Source organism: Coenobita brevimanus, chromosome 111, assembly GCF_032717465.1.
Source record: "Coenobita brevimanus isolate Jiangsu-jjx chromosome 111, ASM3271746v2, whole genome shotgun sequence".
In the NCBI taxonomy this organism is placed as follows: Eukaryota; Metazoa; Arthropoda; class Malacostraca; order Decapoda; family Coenobitidae; genus Coenobita; species Coenobita brevimanus.
In genome coordinates this window covers 31,214,794-31,235,990 of record NC_137064.1, presented here as the reverse complement: position 1 = coordinate 31,235,990, position 21,197 = coordinate 31,214,794, and the positions used below count along the sequence as shown (strand labels likewise).

At 39.8% G+C, this 21,197-nt stretch overlaps 1 protein-coding gene across 3 annotated transcripts in view; it reads left to right on the top strand.

Moving 5' to 3' along the window:
* The window catches only part of LOC145417734 (protein PALS1-like), a 318,104-nt gene that overhangs the window by 280,750 nt on the left and 16,157 nt on the right, over positions 1 to 21,197 (top strand). For 2 of the 3 annotated variants that reach the window (XM_080286333.1, XM_080286335.1), the window contains 10 exons: positions 2,124 to 2,372; positions 7,900 to 8,155; positions 9,190 to 9,385; positions 9,567 to 9,781; positions 10,650 to 10,880; positions 11,169 to 11,334; positions 11,893 to 12,028; positions 13,852 to 13,992; positions 14,894 to 15,027; positions 16,233 to 16,421. In XM_080286333.1, coding sequence (XP_080142459.1) covers positions 2,124 to 2,372; positions 7,900 to 8,155; positions 9,190 to 9,385; positions 9,567 to 9,781; positions 10,650 to 10,880; positions 11,169 to 11,334; positions 11,893 to 12,028; positions 13,852 to 13,992; positions 14,894 to 15,027; positions 16,233 to 16,421 — 1,913 coding nt within the window. The remainder of the gene's footprint in view (positions 1 to 2,123; positions 2,373 to 7,899; positions 8,156 to 9,189; positions 9,386 to 9,566; positions 9,782 to 10,649; positions 10,881 to 11,168; positions 11,335 to 11,892; positions 12,029 to 13,851; positions 13,993 to 14,893; positions 15,028 to 16,232; positions 16,422 to 21,197) is intronic. The other variant, XM_080286334.1, reaches the window with a different exon arrangement.

Genomic DNA, 21,197 nt, shown 5'->3' with positions numbered 1-21,197 from the left:
TACTGTTTTGTGAAGGTTGGAAATGATTCACTACAATGACATTATTATTCGTGCAGTGGTCAGTCGATTTTACTAAGGCTTTGGGGAAACGTTTAAAATTTGAGGTATTAGATAGCCTTCATTACCCTTTCTTAAATTCCATCTCATCAATCAGATCATTTGGTCATAGCCTGAATAAAAAAAAAAAAGTTATCCAGTATCACGTAGACAGTACCTCCAATTTTCCCGCTTGTGGATTACTTTGCATTTTAAATTGAGAGACTTTGGTGCACTCCGAATGTCGTCTTGTAAATAGAAGTACTCTGATTCTCTTTGACTGTCTGTTGCCTCTCTTTTGTGTGTGTATGTACAGTATATAGCACTTTTATTAACTCTCGTTCTTGCTCGTGGTTTTTCATAGACAGTGAATGATAGCACCTTATAGCTGAGTAATCTGGCATTCCTGAACGTTGAGATAAGATAACAGATTGACTTCAGAGACGATACTGTGTGATAGTGTACCGCCACTGGTAATGTGTGTGTGTGTGTGTGTGTGTGTGTGTGTGTGTGTGTGTGTATGTGTATGTGTGTGTGTGTGCGCATTTCGTGGGTAGCTTAGCAAGGAGATTAGTTTTTCTTTGCTGGTCTGTGCATTAATTTATTTTACTTCATTTATATTCTAATCTTCACTCTAATACTCCATTGCAGAAGAGAGAATAGAAACAGACTTGAAACGCACACCTACTATCTCCACACACAGAGTCCATCATTTTTATAGACTGGCATAAGAAACTGTTAATTTTTATGGTGCGTTCACCTGAAAAGTCCACAGAAATCACAGTAATGCTGAAGTGAGACGGAGGACACAATTCCGTAAAGCGTCAATTTCGTCTGTTCATCGTACCGTGCGTGCAAACAGGAAGCGTTCTTCACCCGTATGTAACCATGAAGCATGAGTGTTATCTGTTTGACAACGGTTAAGTCATGGTGAAGTACTTGGGCAGCTTCACCTCGGATTTGAGTGCCAGTGTCGAGGAGAGTGACGGCGAAATGTGTCAACAGTTACTGAGCCTCGTCATTCAGATGGACGTTCCTTGTACTTGAAAGTGCGCCTGAAATACTGCACGATGCTCAAGTTCATGACAGGGTTAGTGTTGCTTGTGGTTTTGTAGGTCACGTGTTTGTTCAGGATGCTGGAGTGAAGTGCTTGTTTTTTGTTTGATCATAAGGCTTGTTTTTTGTGTGTGGAACATGCAATTTTTCTTCATGTGAGATGTTTTGTGTTTGGTCACTTGATTAATTTATAGCGGAGCATACATTTTCTCCCGTCCATGTGGGATGCACTATCCATACGGTATATATGGTAACCACGTTCTTTATTTGTTTATTTATTTATTTTTTGGATAGTGTTAAGGTTTGCATGCATGATTGCTAAAGTTATGGCAAAATTTAGCGTGGAATATATGGTTATCGTAAAGTGATGGCACAGAAATCTTTAATAAGAGTGAATCGTAGTCCACACATAGCTACGAATACGATCAAGCGCTAGAGTGAACATGCTCCCGACTGAGGTGGGCGGCAACCAAGGGATCATATTGTGTGTGTGTGTGTGTGTGTGTGTGTGTGTGTGTGTGTGTGTGTGTGTGTGTGTGCATTATGTCTCTTCATTACTGCTTGTTGTTTTTGTTCCCTAGGTGTGGACAAAACCTTAAAATTGCCGTCGATAAAATGTTTGAAAATACACACTTTTTATGGTAGGCTACCCGTAGGCGATTTGACCATGTTGAAAGAATAGAGAGAGATTGACTAGGAGAGTGTATGTGAACGAGAGAGAGAGAGAGAGAGAGAGAGAGAGAGAGAGAGAGAGAGAGAGAGAGAGAGAGAGATACCCTGATGGTGAACAAGGCGACATGGAGTTGTACACGGGAATAAGGCGTCCAGGTATATACACTTAGATAGAAGATTAATATGTGTGTGTGTGTGTGTGTGTGTGTGTGTGTGTGTGTGTGTGTGTGTGTGTGTGTGTGTGTCTTCTTTCGTATATTCTGTCATTTAATCATTGATATTACATTTAATTATATGTTTAACTTTGCCGTATGTGTAGGGTATGATTATCATTCTTATAGGTTACTTCGTGTTTGCAGCTCGCGCAAGTCGGGCGGGAGCAGCGGGAGTGGGGAGGTGGGGAGGGGTACGCCGCGCCGCAAGAGTGGAGGCAGCAGCACCCCCCGCCACTCCCGCAAGGGCAGAGACCAGCACCAGCCCACCGTCATCTCAGCACCAGAGATCGGCCACGACAACATGATCAGCATGGTGGAGTTCGATCCCGGCCACCGCGAGATGGCCGTCGACGTCCCGGAGTCATTTGTGGCCAGAACCAAGACACCACCAAGGTCAGCACCTACGTGGTTTGTGAGAAAGTGTTCATTGTGTGTGTGGGTGGGTGGGTGGGTGGGGGTGGGTATTTATTCATAGTTAAAATCATACACGTCATCAAAAATCGAAGTACGTTATACTGAGAACAATAGAAATAGAGGAACACTAGTCGTCTTGCTGAACATCTTTGAGTGTTTTGTAAAATTTTGAAAAGCCTCTCTCAGCTTGCTTTGCCTTATTAGGGTTTTGACGCCAAAGTATCATAAATATTTTGAGGATCATGCAGATACAAAATTTAGTACATCGTGTTGTTTGAAAGAGCTATATAGGGTTGGGTGAGAACTATTTGGCGATGGAGAATGTGAAGAGTTTATGCAGTGTTGCAAATATTGATTGACAAATTAAAGGAAGTGGTGCAACAAGGAGGGAGAATTGCAAGAGTACTGAAAGCCGTTGCAAGGGTGCGCAGTCTCATGCAGGAATTCCATTACACGTTAGGAACTTCAAGCTAATGAAGCGAGAGTTTGCCAAATTAATACTGATTAGTTTGCAAGTTCTCGTTTGGTTTTGACACTCGAGACGGTGTAAGGGTAGTATTAACCCCGATTGTGCCTTAAGTGTGTGTGTGTGTGTGTGTGTGTGTTTGAGAGAGAGAGATGCATAACAGCATAGTAGTTTTCATACTTCAATGTTGACGTTCCCTCACCCCACCCTCACTCCAGTTTCGCGATTAGCCAACTCATGCATCAAGATTCGAACAGTAACTATAAATCCAAATACTTGTTCAGTAATTTCCGTACTTCCATCCCATAGAATGTCTTCTATAAAGCGGTCCATGCAGTAGCATAATAATAATAATAATAATAAGAATAATAATAATACAGTACTATCTTATCGCACGAAACTTGAAGCCTGTCAGTAAACACGGAACTTGGGGGGAGGGGTGGGAAGGAAAGGGCACGATCATAAATTAGTGAATTAAGATGGAGAGCCCAAGAAAGGCACGAGTGAAAACCGTCTAAACAGATTACTTCAGGTAGCAGTTGAATGACATGAGAGGATAGATAAACAAATGAGCAGATTCCTGAAGAAATTGTGGAGGTGAGTATTGTAGGAAAACAGAAGTATTTTGAATACTTTGAGATAGTTTGACGTATGGAATGCAAATAACTCCAGATACTGACAGTATGTATGAGAGTAATAGGATGGTATAGTATTTTGGATATTGTGCATCTTACATATTGAAAAATACCTTGTAATTCACATATTAACTAGCGTGAAAAACAGAAAAATAAGGAAGAATTATGCAAGTTGAAACTGTGCAGACTAGTATTTGCATTCCCTAGCTTTGCAAATGGAGTCCTCAGTCAAGATTGGAGAACCTGACCTTTTCCAGTTGTTGACATCGGTAATGTTGAGCATATCTGGAAGTTTTTAACCCTGTAAATCAGAGTTTTCATATTCCTTTTTTTGTTACCAGCTTTCATAAACAACAAAATACATGTAGTCAAGTAGGAGCAAGAAAAAAGAAAATGTTACTTAACCCTGGTCTGCTTGGCTGAACAGACTTGTCAGCAGCAGGTAAGCTGTCCCATACATTCCCCATACCAGTGATGTGCTTGTGTCATAGTGTGGCATGTGCTGTTTTATGTTGTGTGACAAGTGAGGCACATGTTATGTGTGATTCCACCAAACTCAAGTCTAAAACTGGTAGCTGAAGAGAGCTGGGGAATGTCTTAATCTAAACCTAGCTACATGAACACAGTCAGTTCTTTTTTAAGGATATCTCCAGTGGGTGAATGCTTGGAGGGGAGATTGTAGTACTGTATAGTCTTTTGATCAAGAAGTTGTATTGCCCTGCACATGAAGTAAGTATGTAGGTGTTTCTTCATTGCTAGCGTAGGAATGTTTGGAAATGGGATGTTGTCGAAGAGGATCTAATAATGTTTATGGGGTGATTGTTTTGTGTGGGTAATTGTGTTGTCTGGCACTTCCATGTAATGGTAGAGGTGCTGTGAATTGACATTATGTTTTCATTTTCATTTTTAAAGACTCCAACATGCTTGCATGTGTCGGCCTTGGTCACCTAATGGCGGCTCTCCACGCTGCACGATCCATTGCAGCCTCCCTGTTCAATCGCTTAACCCTAAGGTCACACTTAATGACCTCGTCCCATGTCTTTCTCGGTCTACCCCTCATAACTCCACCCCCAATATTAACACTTGTCACCTTCCTCACCCAATTATCATCCCCTATCCTCTCCACATGTCCAAACCATCTCAATCTACCTCTCCTTATCACAACACCAATACACTCCAGTCCCATCCTACCTCTCAACTCTTCCATCGTAAACCCAGCCCCTCCAGGCCTTGGATGCAGGGACGCACTGCACATCCACCTAATCATTGTCATTTCTGTATGTCTAAGCCGGCGAATATCTTCCTCCTTCACTGCCCAAGTCTCACTACCATACAGCATTACACTCCTAACACATGCTGCATACAAAGACCCCTTAGCACGTAGGGAGAGTCCTCTCAATGTCAGGAGAGGCAAGAGCTCCCTGAACTTCTTCCAACCACTTCTCACCCTAGCCTCAGAGCTAGCTCCAGCTCCACCTCCAGCACACAACATGTCTCCCAAATAACAAAACTCTTCCACACACTCAAGAGATTCACCAGCAAGTTCAATCCTTTCACATCTGACAATCTCCACCTGCTCACCCCGACACGCCGTACACATAAAATCAGCATTATCTTGCAGTCTGCCTCTGATACCACTACATCTGTTGTGCATCCATTTATCACAAACATCACACAAGATGGAATTACTTCCCACGCCCTTATGGCAAACTGCACATGGCCACTCTCCCTCTTCTTTGACAGTACTGCCACCAACCCTAGATATCACTTAATGGCAACTGTTTATGCCGCCTCCCTATTTTAGGCCCTTATCCCTGAGGTCACATGCTCTGGCTTCATCCCAAGTCTTTCTTGGTTTGCCTCTTGCATCTCATATCAAAATATTCTCTGATAGGAAGGACTTTAGTTTCAAAGTGTGAGCTGCAGCCAGTGATGATGCATAAAGCATTGAGCTGAATTGTCTGCAAGATGTTGTAGCGGGTGTTAGATAGGATGGGGGCCCATGCTTGGGAGGTACAGGACATCACTGATTTAATGTATTGTTGTAGAATAGGGAAAGTATTTTTTTTGCATGAAATCTGCCCCTGCAAGTGTCTTTAGTGAATTGAGTCTGAGGGTGCACCACTTCAGGATTATATTTGTTTGTTTATAATGGCTTGAACATGCTTGCATGTGTTAGCCTTGATCACTTAATGGCAACTGTTTATGTCGCCTCCCTATTTTAGGCCCTTATCCCTGAGGTCACATGCTCTGGCTTCATCCCAAGTCTTTTTTAGTTTGCCTCTTGCATCTCAACCCCCAGTGTTTACGTCTCACTCTTCTTGAAGGTGGATCCAGTGTTTTATGTCACTCAGGAGATCTTATTGTGTGGCACAGTTACATTAAGTGCAATGTCAAGGGAATACCAGTACTTATATTTGCTGTTCATGATGAGTTTGGTAGTGGATTTGTTTGGAGCACTCACCAGCCTGTTGTCTTTAACCCATACCACAAGTGTATTGAAGTTATCTTGTTGCAGTGTACAGGTTATGTCTGGAAAATGGTGTGAGGGTGTTTTGGTAATGTCACATATGAGGCAGTGTATGTGAACAGTTGGGATGTGGGAATCTCATGCATGTATAAATTGAAAAGAGTGACAGAATGGAGCCCTGCTGAACTCTGTTAGGAAAGTTTTGTGTTCATAATGGTTTGTTGTGGAGCATAATGTGCTTGTGTGCTAGGTAAGTAGTGATCAGGTTAAGTGAGTTTACTGGACAAGTAGTGATCAGGTTAATTGGGTCTACTGGATAAGTAGTGATCAGGTTAATTGGGTCTACTGGGTAAGTTGTGATTAGGTTAATTGGGTCTACTGGATAAGTAGTGATCAGGTTAATTGGGTCTACTGGATAAGTAGTTATCAGGTTAATTGGGTCTACTGGATAAGTAGTGATCGGGTTAAGTGGTTGATATACTGTATAATATTCGTTTCGTTCAATTTCATTTTGTTTTGAAGGGTCCAACATGCTTTTATGTGTCGGCCTTGGTCAGCTAATGGAGGCTCTCCATGCTGCTTGATCTTTGGCAGCTTCCCTGTTTAGTCCCTTATCCCTGAGGGGTCACACTCAGTGATCTCATTCCAGGTCTTTTCCAGTCTGTCCTTGCTACCCTATCCCCAACATTAATACTTCTTGCTTGCTGCACCCAGTTGTCATCCCCCATCCTCTCCATGTGCCCAAACCATCTCAATCTACACCTCCTTATCACAATACCAGTACACTCCAGTCCCATCCTACCTTTCAACTCTTCTATCATAAACCTATGCCCCCCCCCCCCCAGGCCTCACAATCAGGGACACACTACACATCTACCTAATCGTTGCCATTTCTGTATGTTTGAGCCTGTGAATATCCTCTTCCTTTACTGCTGAGGTCTCACCACCATAAAGCATTACACACCTAACACATGCCACATACAAAGATCCCATAGCACAGAGGGAGAGCCCTCTGAGTGTCAGGAGAGGAAACAGCCCCCTGAACTTCTTCCAACCACTCCTCACTCTAGCCACAGAGCTAGCTCCAGCCCCACCTCCAGCACATAACATGTCTCCCAGATAACAAAACTCTTCCACACACTCAAGAGACTCGCCATCAAGTTCAGTTCTTTTACACCTGGCAATCACAACATGCTTTCCCCGACACACAGTACACATGAAATCAGCATTATCTTGCAGTGTACCACTAATACCACAACATCTCTTATGTACCCACTTATCACAAACACTGCACAAGATGTAACTACTTCCCACGCTCTTGTGGCAAAACGCACATGGCCACTCCCCCTCTTCTCTGACAGTATCACCCCCAGCCCTAGATACCATCACAAGAAGTTTGTAGAGAGAAATTCTGTGAGCTGAATTAGATAATGAAATGTAACCATACTCTTATGTCAGTTTTACCGAACAGTAACCTCATTACATTTTGGTATCTAGTATCATTCCCCCCTTTATTTGGCCCAATATTGTTTAGAAGTCTTCTCATTATAGGGGAAAAGGAAACTAATATTAGCCCAGAAATCATATGCTGACTTCATTATTTTGCTGGCAGTGTTGAGAAGCAGGCCTGCATGTTTTTACAGTACAGTGAGATAGGAATAATAATGTTATGAATGATAAGCAAATGCTCATCACATGTGAGCATCAGTACTCAAATTAAGTTATTTAAAACAGAGCAGTGATATACATTTCATGTTTAGAAGTACATAGTGAAGATAATGTTGAGTTGTTTAAGGATGTTTGCCTTTAATAGAATGTTGGTAATGTCTTCCTGAAAGTTGGTAATCAAAGCAGCGAAGAACTGTCCTTTTATATGGTGATTAATGCATTGTATATGGACATCGCTTAATGTTTGTACTTCATCATCCATTACAGGTATCCACCTCCTAAGCCTCAGGGCCAAACTATCACTCCTATCCACAACAACAACAATAACAGTAGCAAGAGCAGTAGAAGGGGAGGGTCCTCATCAGGGAGTGTCACACCACAAAATGGTACCTTACCCAAACAAACTCCTCCACCACGTGTACCAGACCAACAGTCACCTCAGTTACCACCACCGCCACCGCCAGAGGGATTGATGCAGCATCCATCAACACAAGAAGAAATGAACAGAGTAAAGAAATATGAGGTATGTTTCTTAGGAGCAGTAAGAGGGAATGGTATGATACTGCAGTGTTGGATAATTTACACATGTTTTGTTGAAGCAGTACTCTAGCGACATCATAATAAAATGGGTAGGTTACCCAACTTAACCATTTCACGTTTGAGGGTCTCCTAAGGTTGGTAAAATTATCTGACATTATCCAGGATACAGTAAGATAATTTCATCATGTTGGAGTGGTTAATTCTCTCATGCCAGGGATGTCTTTTTTATGTTTTTCATTAGCAAATGTCCTTTTTTTTTTTTTTTTTTTTTTTTTTTTTAAATAATAGTACTGTATATATCTAAGAAAAGATTACCCTGGCCCTTCGGCATTTGAAGCAGTGTCAGTAATTCATGGCCTAAGACATCTTGTTAATTTTATTATGACTAACACTAGACAGTTGCCTTCAGCTTCAGAAAGACTGTCCCAGTTTGTAATGACCAGTGGAGATTTTTTCTGACCCTATCAGTCCGAGGAGTCAGTAGTGTCCTTTTATAGCTTAAAGACAAATACCCGTAATTGCACTGACAAATTTGTTAAATGTAGTAATGAGTTACTGTGAATAAATAGCTTTAAAAATGTTGGAATAAGGCCATTGGAAACTGTATAACTTGCAGTTTTCCAGTATTCAGTATTTTCATGTCAGAGTATTGTAGCTGTGACCTAGAAGTGCAGTAACACATTTTACTGATACATTCAGTATACATTTTTCTTTTTTCTCTTTTGTTGTCATAAATGAAAACTTGAAATTTGAAAAATTTTATTCAGGTTAATGTGACCCATAGTTTTCCCACAATTTCATATTAGCAGCATTATGTTAGTGATGCATTCTGTTTGCTTGTGTTCTGTTGTCTTCATTTGCAATAGTTTGGTAGTTTTTGTGACTTGTAATTTCACATTGTAAGCTGTATTTTATCAGATGTGTGTGCAATGTACAGGATCATTTACTTGTGTTTTAACAAAGGGAAGATAGTAAGAATACAGTAGTCCACAGATATTTTAATATTTTTTCCTACAGGAGGAACTGAAGCAAAGGCGAGAGCGTGAAGAACAGGAGGCAATGTTGAGGACGTCCTTACGCTCATCCCAAAAATTACAGCAACTGGCCAACAAGCCCATACCCTCAGGGGTGGTCAATGAGGCTTTTGCTGTGGAGGAGTCACAAGCTGCAGCAGAGGCAAAACCAAGTGCTGATACCCCCAGTAAAGTAATAGGTATGTACAGCAAACTTATCCACTAGTCTTGCTTTAATGCTGACCATGTTAACTTTGATATTTACCGAGCAATAATAAAATACTTGTACTAGTTTCCTGATCACCAAGTGTTACTAAGGGTACGGTACATACTGAAATATGCCCTCACAATAACTGATCTTAAAAACTCGTAATTTTGCAGGGATAAATGAACTGATTCAGTCCCTGCAGCGGATCCAAACTGTACTTAAGTCTAATGGCCACCGTATCAGTGAGGACATGACTCTGGTGGCCCAGCTGCTCACCAATCCAGAGTTCCAGAAGGTGCTGGCAGTCCATAATAAGGTGCAGGAGACGTGGTGCCTCAACCGACCCCCCACACCTGTCACTGACAATGCTCAGGAATTGTTGGCAGAGGTAATAGACATTTGATTAACAGTCTGAGCAGTACAGACTTCTAACAGTACTTTCATTTGTCACTGTTTAATGCAAATTTAGTATAGGCCATCAGTTCATTAGGCCTCCATCACTGAAACTGCATAAAATAAAGTTTGTTTCCTTGAAAGACTGTGTACATGCATATGTCAGCCTTATTAACTAGAGGACAGCTTTCCATATTACACAGTGTGTGGCAGCATCTTTGTCCAGTCTTAAATCCATATGTCATTTGGTATGGCTGAAAGTGTTTCATCCATCCATCCATCCATCATTCAATCCTATGTCGCCCCATGTGGAATGTAGGAGCCCAGGGCTAGGCAAGTTGGTCCTGATATTTAAAATGAGAGTGACTAGCCTCAATCATCCCTGAGTGGCATAATGTGAGCAATAAACCCCATGGATATAAACCTACACAGGCTAAGTCCGATTGGACCGTCTTAATTTCCCACTAAACCACCAGGTGCCATAATTTGGTTATATGGTTACCACCCAGCTTAGCAAATGGTTTCCTGGCGTACAGGAAACTGTTTGGCTTGTCACTTAGTGTAGAGCCACCTATATGTAGAAGGAAGAGGAAAGACTGAAGGAAAGAAAGACAGGAGAGGGAGTGTAAAGTCACCCATAGGTGAAGCAAGAGGAAAGAATGAAGGAAAGATAGACAAAAGAGGAAGGAAGGAAGAGAGGAAAGGGCAGACACCCAAAGCAGCATTACATTGAGTGAGTGGATGGTGGCCATTCCCCTCTACCACCAGCTGCATTAATATTCAAATTACAGTAATTTCAGTATTGTAGCAGAAATTTGAATCATTTTAGTATCAAATAATTCATATCTCCTTTTAATCCACAGAGCCTTCAGGAACTTCAAGAATATTCTGTACCAGAAGCGGCCGAGCTTTTGGACATTTTAAATAAATATTCATTAGAAGGGCTGTTATATGCTCATGATCGAATTGCGGAAAGGGAGCCATTACCTGTTGGAGGAGGGACATTGCCAGAAGAAGCTGTGTTGGACCGTGTCACAAACTACCCTGAAGAGAGCGTCAAAATTGTCCGCATTGACAAGACAAATGAGCCCCTGGTAAGGCTATAAGACTGTGTGCAATGCACAGTTTGTGAACAGATTTTTATTTTTATTTTTTAACATCTTCAGTGGTTGCATGGTAATATTTTAGCAAGATAAGGGAAGTGAATTTGGGGTTTATGTATTAATATTCACTTTCCAGTAATACTGATTCATGGGGCTTTATTTGTTTTACATATAAATAATTAGTAGTCACAAAACCTTGTAGATACTTGTTGTAAGTGCTCTACATCTATATTCTGCTTACTTTTGTATTGTATTACTATAAATTATTATGTTTCCTAGGGTGCTACAATCCGCAATGAGGGTGATTCTGTGATCATTGGGCGGATAGTAAAGCGAGGTGCTGCCGAGAAATCTGGCCTTCTCCATGAGGGTGATGAAATTTTAGAAGTTAATGGTGTGGAAGTGAGAGGCAAGAGTGTCAATGACATTTGTGACATGCTTGCTGGTAAGTTCCAGGTTTACATGATGGCACTGCCTTCAGTCATTCATGTAGACTACTGATGTACAAAAATTGAATTCCTTGTAGTATTTGTTACACTTGCAAAGTAAAGCCTTGTTTATGTGGTGTTATTTACCATTATTGTGAAGTTGATTAATTTTATAGTATTAATTTATCATTCATTATATTCTTTGTACCTTCAAACAGTTGCATTTAGTATACGGTGAGATACCTAGCTGTGAATGGGTTAATGGCAACTGTTTGTAACCCCATCGCTGCAAACAACTTTTCCCAAAACTAATAAAATCATTTGGTGGTAGCAAATAAAAACAAAAATAATTGTCACTGGATTGAAGGGCTTAATCTTGGTATTATATATTGATCCTGCTTTCATTACTTCTTTAATTAAGAGACATGTATGTTGTTACTGCAGATGGTTTCCCCAAAGTTCAAATCATCTGATGGTTGCAAGAAAAACTAAATCTATATATTATTGTACTGGATTCATGGTGTTAGTCTTGGTGTCTTGTATGGGTGCTGCATTTCACCTTTTCTATTTTACAGGCATGACTGGGACCCTCACCTTCATCATCATACCAAATGTACAACCACCTGTACCCCGCCCACCTGTCAACCAGACAATACATGTCAAGGCACACTTCGACTATGATCCTGAAGAGGACTTGTACATTCCCTGCAGGTCAGAAATATTAGGGATGGTTTTGGGAAATTAAAGAGAGTTGAAACTTGGGAGATTCAAAGGATGGTAGGTTGAAGGAGAGCTGTGGTTCATGATCAGCAGTACTAACAAAAATGGCTTGGTATAAAGAAATATGTAAAGTGAGAGATTGGAGTGTTGCTGTTTGAAATTGACTTTCAAGACGGTAAAGATTTGACTTGAAATTAAGAGATCAGAGGTAGAGAATAAAATTTTTAAGTTTGAGCTTTCAAGGAAAAGAGATCACTCCATACCTGAATGAAATTACTGTCAGTCATCCAGAAGTAATAACTTGTCCATGAAGTTGGGGCAGCTGATTTGATACATCATTGGAATATGTTACAGTTGTTTTTGGGATAGAGGCTGGATCAATAATCTGTACATAGAGTGTATTAAATCTGAATAGTTATGGTGGTACAGTAACTTAAGGCATGTTTGAAAAAACACTATACAAGTAGACTATCCTAAAGGTGGATAGTATTTTGAGTGCTGTAGATTTTTCATATTGTCTCACAAAATGTTACTGTAGTTTTACAATAAGTATGTGACACTGGAATACTTCTGTATCAGAAGTCTTCAGAGTTACATAAATATGTATTATAGCAAGTGCCCACAATTGTCATTCATTTTTTAGCTGATGATTGGCATTGGTTGTATATTTGCCTAATTATCTCCTTGAAAGATTGATCTGAACATGTGCAAATTCAAGCATTGCTTCAGTGTTTTCCATAAACGCTTTATAGGGCATATGTTAGTGCAGTGAAAATCTTTTTGCAGTATTGTGATACCAACTCTAATGTTTGGAAGTGAAGCTTGGACCTTGTTGGAAGGACACAAGTCAAGAGAGAGGGCAATGGAAATGAGTTATTGGAGAGGAACATGTAGAGTCACATGGAGAGACAGACTGACAAATGAGGAAGTGAAGGAGCATTGTGGTGTGATGTAGATGTGATTGGAAGCGTTAGGAGAAACACTTTGAGGTGGTTTGGCCATGTGGAGAGGATGGAGAGCAAGAGACTGATGAGGAGAGTGTGTGTGAGTGAGGTTGAGGGGGGGAGAGGGAGGGGGAGGCCAAGGATGAGATGGAGGGATGGAATGGAGAGGTATATGAGGGAGGGGGGTGTGAGCTGGAAGCAGGGCAGTGAAATGGCAGGGAACAGGGCAACATGGAAACAATTTGTTTGTTGCCATCCCTTAGGGGATTAAGACATTTGGCAATAGATAGATAGATAGAAAATCTTTTCCCTTTACTTGTATATCTGTCATATTTAACCCTGTAGATACAACAGCCCATGGGGATGGCAGACCCAGGTAGAATGTCAAAATGTAACCAAAATATGAAATTGTTCAGATGAACTTGTGAATTGCCTTCTCTATGCTCAGTGGATTAAGCGCATCAGTATCTGTGAAAAACAATTGGCCAGACCAATATTTTGTGCTGTAAATTGCTGTTTTTTGTCAAAAATATATATATATTTTTTTTCAACCATAGTCAAACTTTGTATCTAAAGGTTTAACAAAATCTTGTAACCCAGGAGCACAAGGGACATAATTTTCATTTTATCATGCCATCTCCCAAACAGCTCTCTTTAACTTAAGGTATGCTGTTTGAACTGGGAAGGTTAGATATAGCTTTTATTAACCTTTTCAGTTGTTGTTGGGAAGCAGCAAAAGAAAACTAATAAAACATCATTCAGATTCAAGGGATGAATTAGGGACTGTGACTTAGCTCTTCAAGATGAGGGTGGATAATGTAAAGCTGCAACAAGCAGTCATCTGATTTTGTCTTGTTGTCCTGATTACAGGGAGCTTGGAATGAGTTTCCAGAAGGGCGACATCCTGCATGTTATTTCTCAGACTGACCCTAACTGGTGGCAGGCTTACAGGGATGGTGAGGAAGATCACAGTCTTGCTGGCCTCATCCCTTCACGGTCCTTCCAGCAGCAGTAAGTCACCGTAATTTAGTAGAGAGAAGTTTTTGCTTGACCTTGAGTGTTCAGATTTATCCATCCATTCATCATCCAATCCTACATTGCCCCATGAGGAGCATAGGAGCCTGGGGTTAGGCAGTTGGTCCTGACATTTAAGATGAGAGTGACCAGCCTCACTCATCCCTGAGTGGCATTACATGAGCAATCAACCCCAACCACCTCATGGATATAAACCTTCACCGGCTCAATCTGATTGGAGCGCAGTAATTACCCACTATACCACCAGGCGCCAAAATTTGGTTATATGGTTACCACCGAGCATAGTAAATGGTTTCCTGGTGTACAGGAAACCATTTGGCTTGTCACTCAATGTAGAGTCACCCACAGGCAGAAGGATGAGGAAAGAATGAAAGAAAGACAGAAGAAGATGGAAGGAAAGAAGGATGGAGGAGAGGAAAGGGTAGACACCCGAGAGCAGCACTACATCGAGTGAGTGGATGATGAGCGCCACCACCTACCACAAATGTTCAGATGTAAAGTAGAGATATTTTTTTTGGCCCTGAGTGACCAGATATTAAGTGGATAGAAAGTAGAGATATTTTACTTGGCACTGAGTGACCAGATATTAATTGGATAGTATATTTGTTTGCCAGCAACCTCTTAACCAGTAATTTAGGCTATCATATATATTATTATTATAATTTTTTTTTCTGTAACTGCTGATTATATTTTTCTGTGTAAATGTAAGTGGCCTGCCAGCAACATCTCTGTGGATATTGAATTAATCTCGTGTTTGTATCTAGCTTGTCTCAAATTATATACTATTAGAGAACAACCATTTACACTATGACTTTTATTTATAACAATGCTGAGGTGCACAGAATAACTTTTTTTTTCCCCTCTCACTATTTTTCAGCCGGGAAGCCATGAGGCAAACTGTTGTTGGGGACAACAACAACAAGGAAAAAACAAAGAAGGGCAAGTTGTTATGTGCCAAAAAACACCAGAAGAAGAAAAAGAAAAAGATGTTGTACTCTAACTACAATGAAGGTTAGTGCACCATTAGCCATATTAATATAGAAGAATGGAAATAACAGGCTCAGTTGCTTAATTAGTTAGTCAAGAAGCTGTCAGTTTTTTAATTTGCATGATGCATTCTGATATTAACCCTGGATGGACTGCATGTAATGAAAATTATTGTTCAGCTTGCAGAGCAATATTTGATGAAAAGTATCACACATCATTAATTAGCACTCTTTCTAACTGGATAAACAATTTGCAGTACAGGTGGAAGTACTATACTAACATGCTTTAGAACTCTACATTATTTGTTGTTATGCCTTTCTACTTGAATATTGGGTATATTAGGACAGTGGCAAGTTATTTTATTTCTCTAAGTTTTTTGTATATTTGCCAAGAAAATGTTACTCATGGGTTCTAACTAAAGAATCTGTTTTCACAGAAATACACTTGGTGAAGAAATCACGTATTATGAAAGGCATACAGGGAGATACTGTAATTGTTCTTTAGAAATAATTTTCAGATTCACATTTTCTGCAGATGAAGTAGCCATACATACTTAATTAGTTACTGTAAACAGCTGACTGCAAACTCATAAGATGAGACTGATATTGTTGTACTTACTGTATCTAAGTTTCTTTTTCATTGTAGCCTGCTTATAAATGTTCCCAGCATGCATATATAGGTAGAAATCTCAGTAGACTTTTCATTGTACCTTTTACTTTAGCTCACTTTGGAATATTACTTAAGTTATAAGCACCAAGTTTAAGTCCAGCATATCAGACACTATTCTAATGAGAGTAATGCTGATGTATATTGTGCATGGTCTAGTGGGGTAAGGGACTCTAGTCATATGTAACCAAGAAAGGGTTAAAATTTTTGTGGTGATCTGGGTTTATTGCTCACATAATATTATGTAGGGGCAAGCACCTGGTTAAGCTTGTCTCCAAAAAGCTGGAATGAGGCTAACAATTGCTTTACTCAGGTGGTAGATATGTGTATCACACTTATTTGCCCTGATTTATTGAGTGTTCAAGCAACATAGAATCAAGGATGTTAGTTCTTTGGTAGTTTCTTAACAAATATACATTCATTGCAGTACTAACAAGTGTGAACTGCCATTGTATGATATATCATGAAGGTGCTCTCATTTGAATAGTGTTTGTTTTATCAAATCTTAAGATATGTCTGGCACTTAGTATAAAAATATGGCTTGGCTGTGTTCTGCAATTCAGCACGCAGCAGCTCACCACTCCCCATGCCGGGACGAAGTGAGTCTGGAATGGATTTGAGAGAGGCAGCTGGCTCTGGGAGTGGGCAGTCGCGGAGTCGGGTTCTTACACTGAGACTGGCACTTCCTGCCTGGGGCTGTGTCCGAGGCAGCTCCAGGAGACGCAGCAGCTCACTGCCTGACCTCGATGTTGGTACGGGGCAAAAGCAAGGAACACATAGGAAGAGGGGATTTGTGCTATTTTTGCTAAGCTTTGCTTTCAGGTCTGGTTCTTTTCAAGAACCCTTTCATTTTTGGTTTACATGTGTGTGTAATCATTTGAGAAGAAATAAAAGTACAACACAAAATAATAATTTGTTGTATAATAGCAGATTTTGCTTGCTTTATATAATATGGCACAAATTGCCTGGCTGTCACTGTGGGTGAAAAAAATTGTAAGACCATTGGTAGTTTGTATTTCTGCTTGGCTGACTGCTGACTGGTACAGTTCCCAGGGTTGTACCTGGTTGTTTTCATGAATGGTCAAGTTCACTGTTTAATTATGGAAAACTGCCAATCTGTAACTACCAATCCTGGTTGCTGCATGTAGGAAGTTGCTTGCTTTTGCAAATACTGGTGAGTGTTCTGCTTGGCCACTTTTGCATGTGAAGAAAGCTTGACAAGTGTAATGTGCTTTTAGGTCTGGAAGCATCTTTTTCCCTTTTCTGTTTTTCTAAGATGGCATGGTATGGCTTGCTGGACATTACTAATACTTAATACTAATACTTCATAAATGTAGAAATGTTTTATGGTTTGTATGACAATTTTGTATTTAAATAAGGTTACTTATGTTTTACAAGTACAGTAAAATTAATATATCATCTAGGATTGGTTTGGTTAATCATATAAACTGATCATAGGTATGTTTCACTGTTTACTTTTGATGAGGAACCACCAATACAGGTGTGACTACAACAGAGGTACTGTATATTTGTGAGTGTACAGTTTCATCCCGACTATTTTTATTCTGACTTATGTATAAACTGAACATCAGGACACGGCTGTACTTTGCTATCATACAAGATTGGGCTTTTTTTCAGACTGTAACATATGTATTTTTACAGTTACAAGTTTTTTAGTTTCCATTTTTTTTCATGTTAAAATTACATTGCAGTTTGAAAATGCATTCCGAGTCTCAGGTCTCCTCTGCATCCTCCTAGTTACTTTTTGTGTTTTTACTTGAATCATTGCATAAAGTGAGTGCTTTTAGTGGCATGTTTCATATACTTTTCTCATAATTTTTTGTTACATTTTTTCATCATTTATCAGTAGCCATCCATGTGTAGAAGATAACCTAGTTTTTCAGCTTAGCTCTTTCTGCCAAATTCTTCCACTTTTTATTTGTATCATCTTTATATTAGATACTTGGTACTGCTGTGCTGGGGAGATTTAATTAGCATGGGTGATGGTTTCAAAGCTAGGTCATTAACAAGAATCAGAGGTGATTGGAAAATATTTAAGAAAAGTTGCCCCTCTTGATGATCAAGCATCAGGGTTCATGTGAAAAGGAAGTGTATGGTCATGTGTGGGAAATATGGTGATCCATATTAATGAAACATTTAATGCACTCAGACTTCTATGACTCATAGTAGAGGAGAGTAATTGACATCAGCTGGAACAGAATCTTAGCAAAGTTTTGATGTAAGAAGGTTCGTGGTATCAGTATACATACTTTCAGGCTCCTGTGAGCCTGAATTCACTTGTTAGCTGTTGGCAGGAATGATATACCAGAGCTGTCTAACAATGAAATGGTTCAGATGTGCTATCAGGTAGAGCCAGGATTCCAGAGGTTTGAATGATGAGTGAATGGAAGCGTGGCCCATTGAATTAGGCATACTTCCGCTGTCTGGGTGTTGCTACTTTTCACCTTTCCCTAGGGTGGGAAAGGAGGTCCAGGTGATGATGATGATGATAATGTGATATATGAAAAGACTTGAACATACTAAAATGAGAATATTAGGATGGATATGACACACTTGTACAGAATTAGAGGATCCCTGGGTTTTGAGGGCATTATGGGATGCTGTGCACAGACTGGCTATGGTGGTTTGGTCATATGGAGGGAACATGTCAGTAACTAGATGCACTGCTGATTTGAATATGAAAGGGAGAACTTTTGTTAGTAAACCAAGGAAAGGATAGGATGATGATATGATTAGGGAAGTCTGATTTTGGGGGATTCAATTGGAATGCTGCTGCAGATTGTGCAGTATAGAACTACTGTACTATAGCTACAAAATGGACAAAACTAACCAAGACAAGCATGAAACACTACCTTCGAAAATGTATGTATGTTGTAATTCACTGTCATAACACCTGTCTATCTGTCTATTGCCAGATGCCTCAATCCCATATGGGGTGGCCACAAACAGATCGCCTCCATGTCGCCCTGTCCCCCTCCATTCACTACCCTGCTCTCAGCTCACCCCCTGTCTCATGTACTTCTCCACTCCATCCCTCCATCTCATCCTTGGCCTCTCCCTCCCTCTCCCCTCCACCTCACATACATACACTCTCTTCGTCAGTCTCTCACTCTCCATCTTCTCCACATCGCCAAACCACCTCAGAGTGCTTCTCCTAACGCTTCCTATCACATCCACATCCACACTACAATGCTCTTTCACTTCCTCATTTGTCAGTCTGTCTCTCCCTTTAACTCCACAGGCTCCTCTCAAATAACTCATTTCCACTGCTCTCACACTTGACTTCTGTCCCTCCAACAAGGTCCAAGCTTCACTTCCATACTTTAGAGTTGGTATCACAATACTGTCATGTAGTAACTTTTCCATTTCCATGCTCACTTCCCTGTTTCTTATCACAGCTTTCGAGGAATCGGCAACCTATCTTCCCTGCTGTACCCTTTCAAGCACTTCACCCTCTAAACTTCCGTCCTTACTCATCACACTACCCAAGTACTTAAATGCATGTGCATTTTCCATTTCCTCCTCATCCAGCATCACTGTACATTCACTGACTTCATTTCTCTCAAAGACCATAACTTTACTCTTCCCTACAGTACATTCACCTTTAGATTCTGTTTCTTACACACTCACCCAAACTCATTCAGCAAGTGTTGCAGCTCCACTTCATCTTCACTTAACAACACAGTATCATCTGCAAACAACAGTACAGGGAGTTTCTAAACACTGCCCTCTCTCATTAGGGATGCTCCAACATCCATTGCCCTACCTTGTATCTCTTTTATAACCCCATCCATATACAGATTGAACAACCATGGAGACATGACACATCCCTGTTTCAGTCCAACCTTCAAATAGAAAAATTCACTCAGTTCACTATCCACACGCACTGCAGCCTTAGCACCCTCATACATACCCTTCACGGCATTCAGCAACTTCCCATTTACTCCAAATGTTCTTAATACTTTCCACAGTCCTTGTCTATCCATCCTGTCTTATGCTTTCTCCAAATCCATGAAGGTTGCATATAACTTCTTTCCCTTCTCTATAACACCTCGTTTTTGATAATTTGGAGTGGAAAGATGGTGGCGATGTGTAAGCTGTATTATGTTGTACAGTATTATACTATTTTCACTCAGAATACTTGAATTATCTTTTTATTAACTTTAAATCTTTCATCCTGCGAGGCCACTCGTGAACTGATTTAAATTTTCTTTTTTTTTTTTCTTTTTTACAACAGGCACTATAAGAGTTACAATATAGGAACACGGTAGTCTGTAGTTTTTATCTGACAAAGATCTGTAACCCCAGCTCAGTTGATGCCCAGGTGAAGGATAAATTTGACTAGCAACCAAGGAGACTCATTCCTATTTCATACATATGAATAACTACATTTCATGTAACCAAGACTTAGTATTTGAGTTGCGTGAGCAGCCCAGATCCATCAGATGAAAGTAAACTGGCTTTAGTAGGCTATTTATCACCTCACACTTCCACATAGCATACCTACAATTAAGCCCATACTGTGCTTAGAGAAAACATAAAGCATCCTGCTGATCCTCTCATGTAATTAGTTAATTACAGTTGTTATACTTGAGGAATTAGGATTCACTTTTATGAAGAAAACATAGAAATGAAGTGATAATCTCTTTAAACAATATACTGTATATCCTCTCGAATTTTACATAGTATTGGCAGTGTCTTCCACCTTAATATGTAAGGCTTAAATCTCAAGTTTTAATTGTAATGCACAGTTCTTGTTAAGGTATCATGTACTGGCTATATGTAAGTAGTAGTGTTTCTGTAATGTTAGAGCAGTATTTAATATGGCTACTGAAATATTTATTTCACTTGCACAAAATTTAACCCACAGTACTAGAGTGATGTACATAAAACATTGTTGATCATTATGAAATACTCTTTAGCTACTTTGCTTATGGATAATTTTTATATTCATAACACGTTCATATCCTGTAGAATCTTCTGTGTAAGATTATCAGTATTTACCTATGTGTTACCATAAATTGTATTGTTGGTATTAACCCCTACATTACAAGGAGTATTTCTGAAGCTAAATAATGCAGTCTGACATTAGTCAGATAAGATACAGAAGGTGTTCTTTTACTGAAAGTGTTAATAGAAATGCCTCATCACAATTAAAGTTCTCTCCTGAGCTGGGGTACTCTGTACAGAATAATTTGATTAGCCTGAGTAAGCTGCATGTATAAGAAGACATAATTGTATTGAAGGGGTTAAATCTGAATGACTACTATATCTGAGTTTTTTAAGTAGCATCGATATATGTGATGGTTTATTTTTTATTTATTTATTTATTTATTTATTTATTTTTTTGTCATCTGTTTTATATTTTATTCAGTCTGCTGCCTGATCAAGTATACACCATTCATATAAAAGCATTAATAATACATGATGCTTTATCTCACTTTAAAGCAAAGCTCATGTCAAGTAGTATAATGTTAATTGTTGTAAGCAAAAGCAGTCTGCTGATT